This window comes from Dama dama, chromosome 23 (genome assembly GCF_033118175.1).
Source record: "Dama dama isolate Ldn47 chromosome 23, ASM3311817v1, whole genome shotgun sequence".
In the NCBI taxonomy this organism is placed as follows: Eukaryota; Metazoa; Chordata; class Mammalia; order Artiodactyla; family Cervidae; genus Dama; species Dama dama.
This window is the reverse complement of record NC_083703.1, coordinates 17,899,100-17,911,844: the sequence shown is the minus strand read 5'-3', so window position 1 is coordinate 17,911,844 and position 12,745 is coordinate 17,899,100. Positions and strand designations below refer to the sequence as shown.

The 12,745-nt window shown below is 37.7% G+C and overlaps 1 protein-coding gene and 1 pseudogene across 1 annotated transcript in view; both read left to right on the top strand.

The window, feature by feature from the left end:
- UPF2 (UPF2 regulator of nonsense mediated mRNA decay) overlaps positions 1 to 12,745 on the top strand; it is a 90,549-nt gene that overhangs the window by 44,045 nt on the left and 33,759 nt on the right. Inside the window, exons 10-12 of the mRNA XM_061126074.1 lie at positions 729 to 842; positions 3,446 to 3,562; positions 11,107 to 11,292. Coding sequence (XP_060982057.1) covers positions 729 to 842; positions 3,446 to 3,562; positions 11,107 to 11,292 — 417 coding nt within the window. The remainder of the gene's footprint in view (positions 1 to 728; positions 843 to 3,445; positions 3,563 to 11,106; positions 11,293 to 12,745) is intronic.
- On the top strand, positions 9,079 to 9,198 carry LOC133045378 (small nucleolar RNA U3; annotated as a pseudogene).

Below are 12,745 nucleotides of genomic sequence, written 5' to 3'. Positions count from 1 at the left end.
GATGAAAATATAATTCTGAGGTTAAATCCATTTACAGTTATCTTGATGTGTCTGTTCACATTGTACTGTTGTAATAGGATTTTGTTATGTTCAGTATTTTTTGAAATGTGTGCCTGAGTAGAGGCTTATATATGCAAAGGATTTGAACTTTGATATACGACTGTGACTATTGATAATTTAAAAAAAAAATAGTGGTTGTATTGGAAATTTCGTTGTTGGAAGTACTAATGTATTTACAATAAAAAATGTAGTATATGGTTCATAACTATAATACACTGACTAAGCCTTAATATTTTTTGCTTAAGTGAGCTTTATGCATTTATTATTTTTAAAGGAACATTTCCTAATGTATATTCCTTATAATATTAATTTAACAAACTAGTAGTTGTTAACATTTCAAAATCGGGATTTATGTTTTATGTTGCCAAGGAAATTTGAGGAACTTTGAATGAAGTTAAACAGGTTTCTTTGTTTGAGAGCCTCTTTAAGGCTGCTGAAATGCATTGTTTCCCCAGATTACTTGACCATGAAACTGTTTTGGAAAGCACCTCCTGGCCCTGGTGTTCCACGGAGCTAATTTTGTCTTAACTTAGAATAATTTGAATATAGCAAGAAACTATACCCAAATTTATTTAAAATATCTTGAGTGAATTCAGTCTTACTAAAATAACAATTCTTATCACAGATTTCAGACTATTAAGCAATGTCTCTTTTCTTTTAATTTGTAGGTACGAAAAAAGGACCAGATCAATATTGAAACAAAGAACAAAACTGTTCGTTTTATTGGAGAACTCACTAAGTTTAAGATGTTCACAAAAAATGATACACTGCATTGTTTAAAGGTAAGTGCTGAATCATTTGAAATATTTTTAATAGATAAATCTAAAGTTTTAATGCTTTAGTTTATAAATGCTGGGAAATGATGCAATTAAATAATTAATCTGTAGGAAGACAAAAAAAGGAGTAAAAAGGAACAATTAATAGATGAGCAAACTAGAGAACAAATAACAAGATGGTGGATACAAATACAGCTATAACAGTAATCACATGTAGTGTAGAAGGACAGACTACATTAAGTAAAAGCCTTAAGAATATAAGATTTGATTGAAACAACATTATATGCTGCCTACAAGGAAGATGCCCTTAAAATATTAGGACCAGGAAGCCTAAAGTGAAAAGATGGGGGAAATATACCAAGGAAGCACTAAAAAATATAAGATAAAGCATTTGGCTTCATTATTGTCAGACAAAGTAGGCTTTAAGGCACAAAGCATTGTTAGAAATAAAGAATCATAGTTCATAAAGATAGTGTTACCTTCCTGAATCAGTATGCATCCAATATTGTATTTTCAAAATACATGAAGCAAAAATCAATAAGGAGAGAGAAATCTGCAGTCATAGTGAAAGACTGAAAAACACCTTTTAGTAGCCGAAAGCATAGGCAGGCAAGTGAGTGAGTGAGTATGTACCAGATTGGACAATGCAATTAATAACCTTAATCTAATTGACAATATTTCCAACAGAATCAGAATGTACAGTCCCTTCAAATGCACATGAATGAACCAAAATCAATCAGAAAGTCTCATCAAGTTAAAAAAAGGAAATTACTCATATTACAATTTTTTGTCCACTAAGGAATCAAACTAGAAACTCATTAGTAACTAACTAGTTATGTGTGGTAAAGCTGATAACAGCATCAGTTCAGTTGCTCAGTCATGTCTGACTCTGTGACCCCATGGACTACAGGCTTCCCTGTCCATCATCAATTCCCGGACTCTACTCAAACTCATGTCCATTGAGTCGGTGATGACATCCAACCATCGCATCCTCTGTTGTCCCCTTCTCCTCATGCCTTCAATCTTTCCCAGTATCAGGGTCTTTTCAAATGAGTTAGTTCTTTGCATCAGATGGCCAAAGTATTGGGAGTTTCAGCTTCAGCATCAGTCCTTCCAATGAATATTCAGGACTGATCTCCTTTAGGATGGACTGGTTGGATCTCCTTGTAGTCCAAGGGACTCTCAAGAGTCTTCTCCAACACCACAGTTCAAAAGCATCGATTTTTCGGCGCTCAGCTTTCTTTATAGTCCAACTCTCACATCCATACATGAGTACTGGAAAAACCGTAGCTTTGACTAGATGGACCTTTGTCAGCAAAATAATGTCTCTGGTTTTTAATATGCTGTCTGGGTTGGTCATAGCTTTTCTTCCAAGGAGCAAGCATCTTTTTAATTTCATGGCTGCAGTCACCATAACAGCACAGATGAAATAATTCTTCTACATTTGAAATTGGTCATTACTAACAATAACAAATTTTTTATCAAGTTGATTTCCTTGAGATACCACTACCTATGTCACACAAAATTGGTCTCATGGATTCGGATACATTTGGAAAACCCTTAGTTAAATAAACATGTTTCTTTACTGCATGATTTCTTAAGAATGTTTAAAATATTTTTAACAATCGTTGCAAATATCCAAGGGGTTTAGTTTCTTAAACCTACCTGGAGCATCTCAGGAGACTACAGAGTACATTAGGGAAACTTTGGACAGCATTTTAAGAGAGGTGGTTAAAGTTTTTTCAGTGCTGTCATTGAAGGGAATCATGCCATGAACAACTTAAACATTAGTATATCTCTGTGTTAATTACTGACATATATAGGAAGAATATACATTTGTTTGACTCAAGTTCATTTCTGTAAATTTGGTTTAAGGAAATAATCATAAATGTATTTAAATTTATCTACAAAAATGTTGCACTACACTGTTGTTTATAGTAGCAAAAAATCATAAAAACATTCCATCAATAAGAATTGGGGAAGTTTTAGTATAATTCATAAGTACTATGTACCCTTTAAATTATACCATAGAAGGAAAAATAAGGACATGGAAAATACTCATGTTAGCCAAAATAAAAGCCAAAGTATTAAATGATATGACTAAACCTGTTTCGTTTAGAAAATATGCACAGAAAAATATTGGGGAGATAAATAGTAAAATGTTGTAATGTGTTGTTAAGTTTCATACAAATAAGCCTTTTGTTGTCAAAATTTTAAAGGTAAATGTCATGTAAACCCAAACCAGAAAATATTTAGAAAATGCTAGCTATTTGTATGTGGCATTTATTTAAATATGTAGCATCTCCTGATAAATATGAGTTTTGATAAATTAATTTTCATATATCTAAAAGGAATGACATTAAATATATTGATGTTTTTAGATAAAATTTTATGGTTGAACACAAAAGATACCCTGTGATAAAGCTTGACATCTAAAATAGACTAGTTTTTTTTTTTAGTTGAAAGTATAGTTGATTTATAATGTTGTGTTTAGCTTTTCTTTTTTGTACAGTGACATTTTTTAAAGGTGTTCCACATAATAGGTATATAATGTTTTCTTTAATAGGACTGAAATGTCTTTTGGGTTTTTATCATTATTATTATTACAGATGCTTCTATCAGACTTTTCCCATCACCATATTGAAATGGCATGTACCCTACTGGAAACATGTGGAAGATTTCTTTTCAGATCTCCGGAATCTCACCTGAGGACCAGTGTACTTTTGGTAAGGTCTTGAGGATAGTAGCAAGATCTTGAAGTTCTTGATTTATTCCAGGGGTTAAAAATTTTGACCAGTGCTTGTTACCTTGATCAACCATTTAAACATTTTTACTTAAGTAAGAACTCCAGCCATTCCTGAAGAACTATGGGAGATTTTCTCATTTGGCTGTCAGTGAGCTCACACTATTGTAGAGTGGGATTGAATTCAGCCCCAGATAACTTTTGATAAACTTAGAGCCATCTTTCTGAATGTTCTTGGTACATTGTTACTGTGCCATAACCACATAAATGATGGGGCTTAAATTTTTAAAATTAAAAAACAAACATAAGCTTAAAAAATTAACTTGGAGAAGAAGGTATTTCTTAAGCTAATTAGGATGTCAAAATGGCAATCATGTTTTTAAGCAGTTAAGTTATGTTTATTGGTAATATCCATGCACTCACTTGGAGCCTCACAGGGGAGACAGTGTGGTGAGGGAGGGGAATCAGAATTAGTGTCAAAGAGAGCACTGGGTTAGGAATCTCTGGACATAGACTGTCATTGCATCAGTGTTGCTTTTATAGAAGTGCTGATTGTGTCTTTTTCTCTATGTGTGTTGTTTTTTTAGAATCTAGTTATAAGCTTGACTACTTCTCTGACAATGATATTTAAAATGAAAAAACAGTAATTTATTTCTAGTAGACAGAAATATTAATGGGACAAGCATTAGTATTTTGTCTAGTAGACAAAAATATTAATGTGAAATCATATGGAGTTGACGTCCACATTCTTTTTAGGCTTATGCAAGTGAATAATAATCATTCCAAGTTCAAATTTTTATTTTAACATAGGAAAAACTCTTCCCCCTCTTTGGCTCTAGCTGATACGGCTAAATGAGACACTACATATCATAAGAGATGCCAAGAAAGATTAGCTTTTAAAAGTGACTATATTTTGTTTGTAATACTGAACTGTCTATGTTTACTGTTTGCTGGGGAAAGTTTACTAGTCATGGTATGGATGCTTATCCCATTGCTGCAAACCAAAGTCCTTCTTGCTTGACTGGCTTTCGTGGCTCAGTGTATCTTTCCCTGTCTTGGAGTAAGAGCAGCGAGCCTTATCATTGATTGTCTTGCTTTCTGGATAGGAGCCTTGTTTATCATATAACATTTTGGGGGCTTCTCCTGTGTGTCAGGCACTGAACTGCAGGGATGATGTTCTTGCTGATTGGGAGGGGTTAGTACAAAGAAACAAACATAGTTGGCATCCTTAAAGTGGTCCCTATCTAGTGCTAATTCCAGTATAGTGTTCTGCGTGTTTTAACAGGGAAAGGTGTGCAGAGGATCTTATGCACTTAACAGAGGGAGTACTTTAAGCTAGACTTAATGAGTCAGAAAGGATCTTCCCTAATAGCTGCTTGGTATTCATTGAGTGCACACTCCTCTGTCAGACCCTTGGGATATAAAAGTGAAAAAGATAGTCCCTGGCCTCAGGGAATTTATAGTCTTATAACACTGATGAGTAATTAGACAACTGAAATACACAGAAGGGGAATGTGATGTGATCTAATACTGTGGGTCAGCATAGGGTAATATATGTCTACATAGGAGAGGTGCTTCATCTAGTCTTGGTATGTCAAGAAAGGTTTCCTGAAAAAATAGTATTTATTTTAGAGACTAACCTAAACCTCAGAGGCAGAGAAGAGAGACACACTCAGAGGCTGCAGATAACACTGGAGAGGTGAACACAGCCTAGATTATAAAAGCACCCTGAGCCTGAGTGCTATGCTAAGAAACTCATACCCCCTCCCCCTAATGGCAGTGAGTAGCTACTGAAGGAAGTTAAGCAGGTAGGATAGGTATGATCAGATTTAATTTTTTAGAAAGATCAGTGTCGAGGAGATAATTGAGGTGGCTGAGGCTGGAGGTAGACAGAACAGTGAAATGTCTGTTTTCAGATCTTACAGAGAAAAAAAGAAATGGTAAGGGTGGGAAGATGAGGAATGGTAACTGGCTGTATGAAGAATTTTAGGAGGTAGAACTGATGTGATGTGGTGAGATAATGAGAAAGAGAAAGTGCCCTAAGGTAAGACCCAAGATTCCATCTTGAGCATGCCAGCAGATGATGGTGCCAGTCACAGAGATGAGAAAATAGGAGAAAGGAAGAGAGGGTGAGTTTGGTTTGAAATACACCGATGCTTATTGGTTCAGTTCAGTCGCTCAGTCGTGTCTGACTCTTTGCGACCCCATGGACTGCAGCACACCAGACTTCCCTGTCCATCACCAACTCCCAGAGCTTGCTCAAACTCATGTCCATCGAGTTGGTGATGCCATCCAGCCGTCTCATCCTCTGTTGTCCCCTTCTCCTCATGGCTTCAATCTTTCCTAGTATCAGGGTCTTTTCAAATGAGTCAGTTTTTTACATCAGGTGGCCACAGTACTGGAGTTTCAGCTTCAGCATCAGTCCTTAATGAATATTCAGGACTGATTTCCTTTAGGATGCATTGGTTGGATCTCCTTGCAGTTCAAGGGACTCTCAAGAGTCTTCTCCAACACCACAGTTCAAAAGCATCTATTTTTTGGTGCTCAGCTTTCTTTATAGTCCAACTCTCACATCCATACACGACTACTAGAAAAACCATAGCTTTGACTAGGCAGACTTTTGTCAGCAAAGTAGTGTCTCTGCTTTTTGATATGTAGTCTAGGTTGGTCATAACTTTTCTTCCAAGGAGCAAGCATCTTTTAATTTCATGGCTGCAGTCACCATCTGCAGTGATTTTGGAGCCCAAGAAAATAAAGTCTGTCACTGTTTCCATTGTTTCCCCATCTATTTGCCATGAAGTGATGGGACTGGATGGCATGATCTTCGTTTTTTGACTGTTTAGTTTAAGCCAGCTTTTTCATGCTCCTCTTTCACTTTCATCAAGAGGCTCTTTAGTTCCTCTCTGCTTTCTGCCATGAGGGTCGTGTCATCTGCGTATCTGAGGTTATTGATATTTCTCCTGGCAATCTCGATTCCAGCTTGTGCTTCACTGAGCCCAGCATTTCACATGATACACTCTGCATATAAGTTAAATAAGCAGGGTGACAATATACAGCCTTGGCATACTCCTTTCCCAGTTTGGAACCAGTCTGTTGTTCCATGTCTGGTTCTAACAGCTGCTTCTTGACCTGCATACAGATTTCTCAGGAGGCAAGTAACGTGGTCTGGTATTTCCGTCTCTTGAAGAATTTTCCACAGTTTGTGGTGATCCACACAGTCAGAGGCTTTGGCATCATCAGTAGAGCAGAAATAGATGTTTTTCTGGAACTCTCTTGCTTTTTGATGATCCAGCGGATGTTGGCAATTTGATCTCTGGTTCCTCTGCCTTTTCTAAATCCAGCTTGAACATCTGGAAGTTCATGGTTCATGTACTGTTGAAGCCTCGCTTGGAGAATTTTGAGCATTACTTGCATGTGAGATGAGTGCAATTATGTAGTAGTTTGAACATTCTTCAGCATTGCCCTTTTTGGGATTGGAATGAAAACTGACCTTTTCCAGTCCTGTGGCCACTGCTGAGTTTTCCAAATTGGCTGGCGTATTGAGTATAGCACTTTCACAGCATCACCTTTTAGAATATGAAGTAGCTCAACTGGAATTCCATCACCTCCACTAGCCTTGTTTGTAGTGATGCTTCCTAAGGAATGTGTAGTGATCACATTCCAGGATGTCTGACTCTAGGTGAGTGATCACACCATTGTGATCATGTGGGTCATGAAGATCTTTTTTGTATTGTTCTTCTGTGTGTTCTTGGGCTTCCCTGGTGGCTCAGAGGTTAAAGTGTTTGCCTGAGTCTGCCCGCAACGCGGGAGACCTGGGTTCGATCCCTGGGTCGGGAAGATCCCTTGGAGAAGGAAATGGCAACCCACTCCGGTATTCTTGCCTGGAGAATCCCATGGACGGAGGAGCCTGGTGGGCTACAGTCCACAGGGTCGCAAAGAGTCGGACACGACTGAGCGACTTCACTTTCTGTGTGTTCTTGCCACCTCTTAATATCTTCTTCTGTTAGGTCCATACCATTTCTGTCCTTTATTGAACCCATCTTTGCATGAAATGGTCCCTTGTTATCTCTAATTTTCTGGAAGAGATCTCTAGTCTTTCCCATTGTATTGTTTTCCTCTATTTCTTTGCACTGATCACTGAGGAAGGCTTTCTTATCTCTCCTTGCTGTTCTTTGGAACTCTGCATTCAAATGTGTATATCTATCCTTTTCTCCTTTGCCTTTAGCTTCTCTTCTTTTCTCAGCTGTTTATAAGGCCTCCTCAGACAACCATTTTGCCGTTTTGCATTTCTTTTTCTTGCGGATTGTCTTGATCGCTGCCTCCTGTACAGTGTCACGAACCTCCATCCATAGTTCTTCATGCACTCTGCCTATCAGATAGATCTAATCCCTTGAATCTATGTGCCACAGTCAGCTCCCGATCTTGTTTTTCATGACTGTATAGAGCGTTTCCATCTTTGGCTGCAAAGAATATAATCATTCTGTTTCGGTATTGACCATCTGGTGATATCCATGTGTAGCGTCGTCTCTTGGGTTGTTGGAAGAGGGTGTTTGCTATGACCATTGCGTTATATTGGCAAAACTGTTAGCCTTTGCCCTGCTTCATTTTGTACTCCTCAAGGCCAAATTTGCCTGTTATTGCATGATTCTTGACTTCCTACTTTTGCATTCCAGTCCCCTGTGATGAAAATGACACCTTTTTTGGGTGTTAGTTCTAGAGGTCTTGTAGGTCTTCATAGAACTGTTCAGTTTCAGCTTCTTCAGCATTACTGATTGGGGCATAGACTTGGATTACCGTGATATTGAATGGTTTGCCTCGGAAATGAGCAGAGATCATTCTGTTGTTTTTGAGATTGCACCCAAGTACTGGATTTTGGACTCTTCTGTTGACTATGAGGGCTACTGCAATTCTTCTAAGGGATTCTTGCCCACAGTAGTAAATACAATGGTCATCTGAATTAAATTCACCCATTCCAGTCTATTGTAGTTCACTGGTTCCTAAAATGTCGATGTTTACTCTTGCCATCTCCTGTTTGATGACTTTTAATTTACCTTCATTCATGGACCTAAGATTCCAGGTTCCTATGCAGTATTGCTCTTTACAACATCGGACTTTACTTCCATCACCAGTCATATCCACAACTGGGAGTTGTTTTCACTTTAGCTACATCTCATTCTTTCTGGAGCTATTTCTCCACTCTTCTCCAGTAGCATATTGGGCACCTACTGGCTTGGGAAGTTCATCTCTCAGTGTCATATCTTACTGCCTTTGCATACTGTTCATGGATTCTCAAGGCAAGAATAGTGAAGTGATTTGCCATTCCCTTCTCCACTGGACCATGTTTTTTCAGAACTCTCCACCATGACCTGTCTTGGGCGGCCCAACACGGCATGGCTTATAGTTTCATTGAGTTAGACAAGGCTGTGGTCCATGTGATCAGTTTGATTAGTTTTCTGTGATTGTGGTTTTCATTCTGTTCACCCTCTGATGGATAAGGATAAGACTGTATTTTCAGGGATCATTTCTATGGTTTGTTACTAGAGAAGTTTCTCTGAACACGTAGAGCACCCAAATGCTTATGGGATGATATAAAAAATATATTCATTTTATCTGGGAACACATATAACCTTTTAACTGGTTTGCATTTAAAATTATTCTTGGCTGATGTTAAAAGTAGTTTGGTGTGTGTGTTAGGGGAAATGGTTCTGAATAACAGAACAGTAGTCTGCATAACAGGTTGAAACTTATGTTGATTTAAAACTGGATTATGTATGTACAAATGATGAGTGATGCATTCCTTTTGTTTGTCCAAAGAACCTAAAAGGAGTGGTCATTATCTCTAGCCCTGTTCAACAGGGAATTGTTCTGTCTGGAGGAGCCAGCATTAAATAAGCATTCACAGATTGTAGAATAGATGTCAGGAGAGGAGCTAGGCTACAACCCATATACTTTAGCAGATTCATAGACAAGTGAAACAGTTGTGAACCTTGGTATACCCATAATTGAGCTTATGAAGAGCAAAACTTCTCCCCAGTATGTGATGGCTTTACATGTATAGAAACACGGACCATGGGAAAGATTAAATGTTTTTTTAAAAAATTCATTTATTAATTTGTGTATTAGTAAACGTTAATTGCAAACCTCTGATACGTGCTAGGCCGGACACTGATTAGGTGATGAGTTTATAAACCTGCTGCAACCCATGCCCTTCCTGAACTTACAGACACAAGTGTCTTTCCAAAATGTGAACTCTTGCCTCCATCTGCCACCCCCCGCCACCCTAGTCCAGACACCTTCTTAAAGCTCATTGTGCTTCCCTCTACATGCTTCAAACTCCTGTTCCTACCAGCTTCTTCAGAGTCTGGTCTCACTGAACCCCTCCCCACTTGGAGCTGACCTCATGCCATTCTGTCTTGGCACCATGCTGGCCTGCATTTAGTTCCTGTAGCGGATCCTTGCGTTTCCTCATTGCCCCTTGTCTGGCTGTTGCTTCTGCCTCAGCTGCTCTCAGCCTTTGTCATCCTTCAGAGCACAACTTCATTGTCACTTTCCTAGAGAGGCTGTCCCTAACCTGTCCTGACTAAAGTGGGCTCTTGTTACTCTTATTATTTTCTTTCGTAACACTAATCACAGTTCGTATTTAAAAGATCAGTTTATTTGTTGCCTTGATTGTTCTGTCTTCCTGCAGCAGACTCTTAGGCTTCACAGAGGTGGGAACCATGTCTGTCTTGTTCATTGGTGACTTCCAGCATAGTGCTAAGTTAAGTGCCAAGTAAAATGTTTGATGAATGGCTGAATAAATGCAGTAATTTTAATTCTTACTATAGTGCTGTTTTAAGAACTAGGAATACTGTTTGAAGATCTTCAACTCGTTCATCTCTGGTTCTCAACTGGCATGTGGTGGGTATAGGTGAAGGTTGCTACAGAACATCCCACAGTGTACAGAACAGTTCCCACTCCCACCAGACAAAGAACTTTCCAGTCCAAAATGTCAGTAGTGTGAGGCTGAGAAGCCTGAAGTAGGTGATGATTGATTGTTTTAATAACCTCCTTGAGCTGATGCTGAGGTCACTGGATGAGCTGTAAGACATTGAAAGGCTTTTAGTTTTCTTGTCTGTAGAGATATGTCAGATTTACCTGGTACAACATTGGATGGCCCAAACTCTATGAATAAAGTTATTCTCAGCCCTTGTCCCAGCCCTTAACTTCAGTAACTTATATATAAGCCTTGTTTTATGTAGAGTTCATGTGGTTTGGCAGAGTTATAAGTAAAGTTAAGTTTGTATCAAAGTTCTGTGAGTATTTTATTGGACAAAGCCTAAGACCAAGTAGTTATGGAGTAATTTGTTCTAAAAACATATGACTAGTGATACAACAGTTACTACGCTTGTATACTCTTAGAAATACCTAGTAATTATTTTTTTCCCTTTATCTTGAAACCTTATCCGAGAAAGGGCACCTTTAGTTAGGAACAAAGAAACCTTAGAATGAAAGTATTTTGACTGATTTAAGCTTTATATATTTTAGGAACAAATGATGAGAAAGAAACAAGCGATGCATCTCGATGCTAGATATGTCACAATGGTGGAGAATGCATATTACTACTGCAACCCACCTCCAGCTGAAAAAACAGTGAAAAAGAAACGTCCTCCTCTTCAAGAATATGTCCGGAAGCTTTTGTACAAAGATCTCTCCAAGGTTACCACCGAGAAGGTAAATTTTAATGAAATAGAACAGTAGTCAACTTGTGATTTGTGGTAGTGCTGAGCTTGTATATTAATAACATTCAACCAAATTAATTCTTTTTCATCCTAATGATAATTGTACTGATTGCAGTTCACTTTCTTTGTAGCCTTGCACCAAATTGTTTTAGGTCAAGGACATATATTTCAGTCTTCCTAAATCAACTCAGTTTATCAATTGCTTCAGTGCTCCACAAAGTATAGATAAGAAATGTAAGTAATTTGCAGTATTCAAATCTTGTAAATGGAGAAATTGAAGCAGAGCTATTAATGTCTCAGCAGTGGAGTGATTGATTCCATATAAGTCATCAAAAGAGGGAATTTATGTGATGATACTTAGTTTATGGGACATATGTTTTGTTTTCCTTTTAAACCTAATTAGAATGGTAATTCTCTTCTGTATTTACTGTTGATGCTGTGTATATTTGAAACTATTACTTAGTCTCTGATACTCTGTAGTGAATTTACCTTTAAATATTTTGCTTCAGTACAGGGGTTCTTAACCTTTAGTAGGTTTTTGGAGGCCCGTGATCCTCTGACATTTAATAATTTTATTTTTGTTTTGTTTTGTTTTTCATTTATTTTTATTAGTTGGAGGCTAATTACTTTACAATATTGTAGTGGTTTTTGTCATACATTGACATGAATCAGCCATGGATTTACATTTAATAATTTTAAATCTCTGAACCTGACTGTATTTTTCTGGAAGAGGGTCTATAGCTTTCTTTAGATTCTCAGCAGGGGTCGATTTCCAGAAGAGATTAAGAACCACTGACCTGTTAGCATAATTATTGTAGTTACCTCATTGGAACCTTCACTTCTAAGTAAGACGTGTTGAATAAACATTTCTTCGTCAGCTCAACAAGTTGAAACAACATGGCATGGGACTTTTTTCTTTTTAGGAAAAAAAATAAAGCAAATTAAATTCTGGGCAGAGGACACCTATGGATAAGAGACAAGGAATAATACGTGTGTCATAAGTGGCTGGGGAATGATAGTGCAACTTTGAACATCAAAACCACTTTCAGGGAGCCAGAGACAGTAGGAAATTAGGATTTGAAAGGGGCTTTAGAATTGGCTAAAAGTTTGAGAAGTATGGAATGTTTATGCAGTTGAGATGACATTAACATTTCCATTGAAACTGACACAAGAACATACTTAGTGCTTGAAAGATGGATTGTGGGTACAGAGTAGAGATAAAAGGACTACTTGACAAGCTGCCAGCAGTATCTATTTTCTTTCAGAATAAATCTGGAAAGAACTAGATGATAAGTAGAGCTCTGCTGATTTCCTCATCACCAGTAGAGTTTTTTTTAAAGTAATAGGTAACTTCTATGGGGTGCTTATAATGTGCTAGGCCTGTTCCTGTGTACTTCACACACTTGAACTCGTCTAACCCTTAGAGCAGACTTATGGCCTGAGTG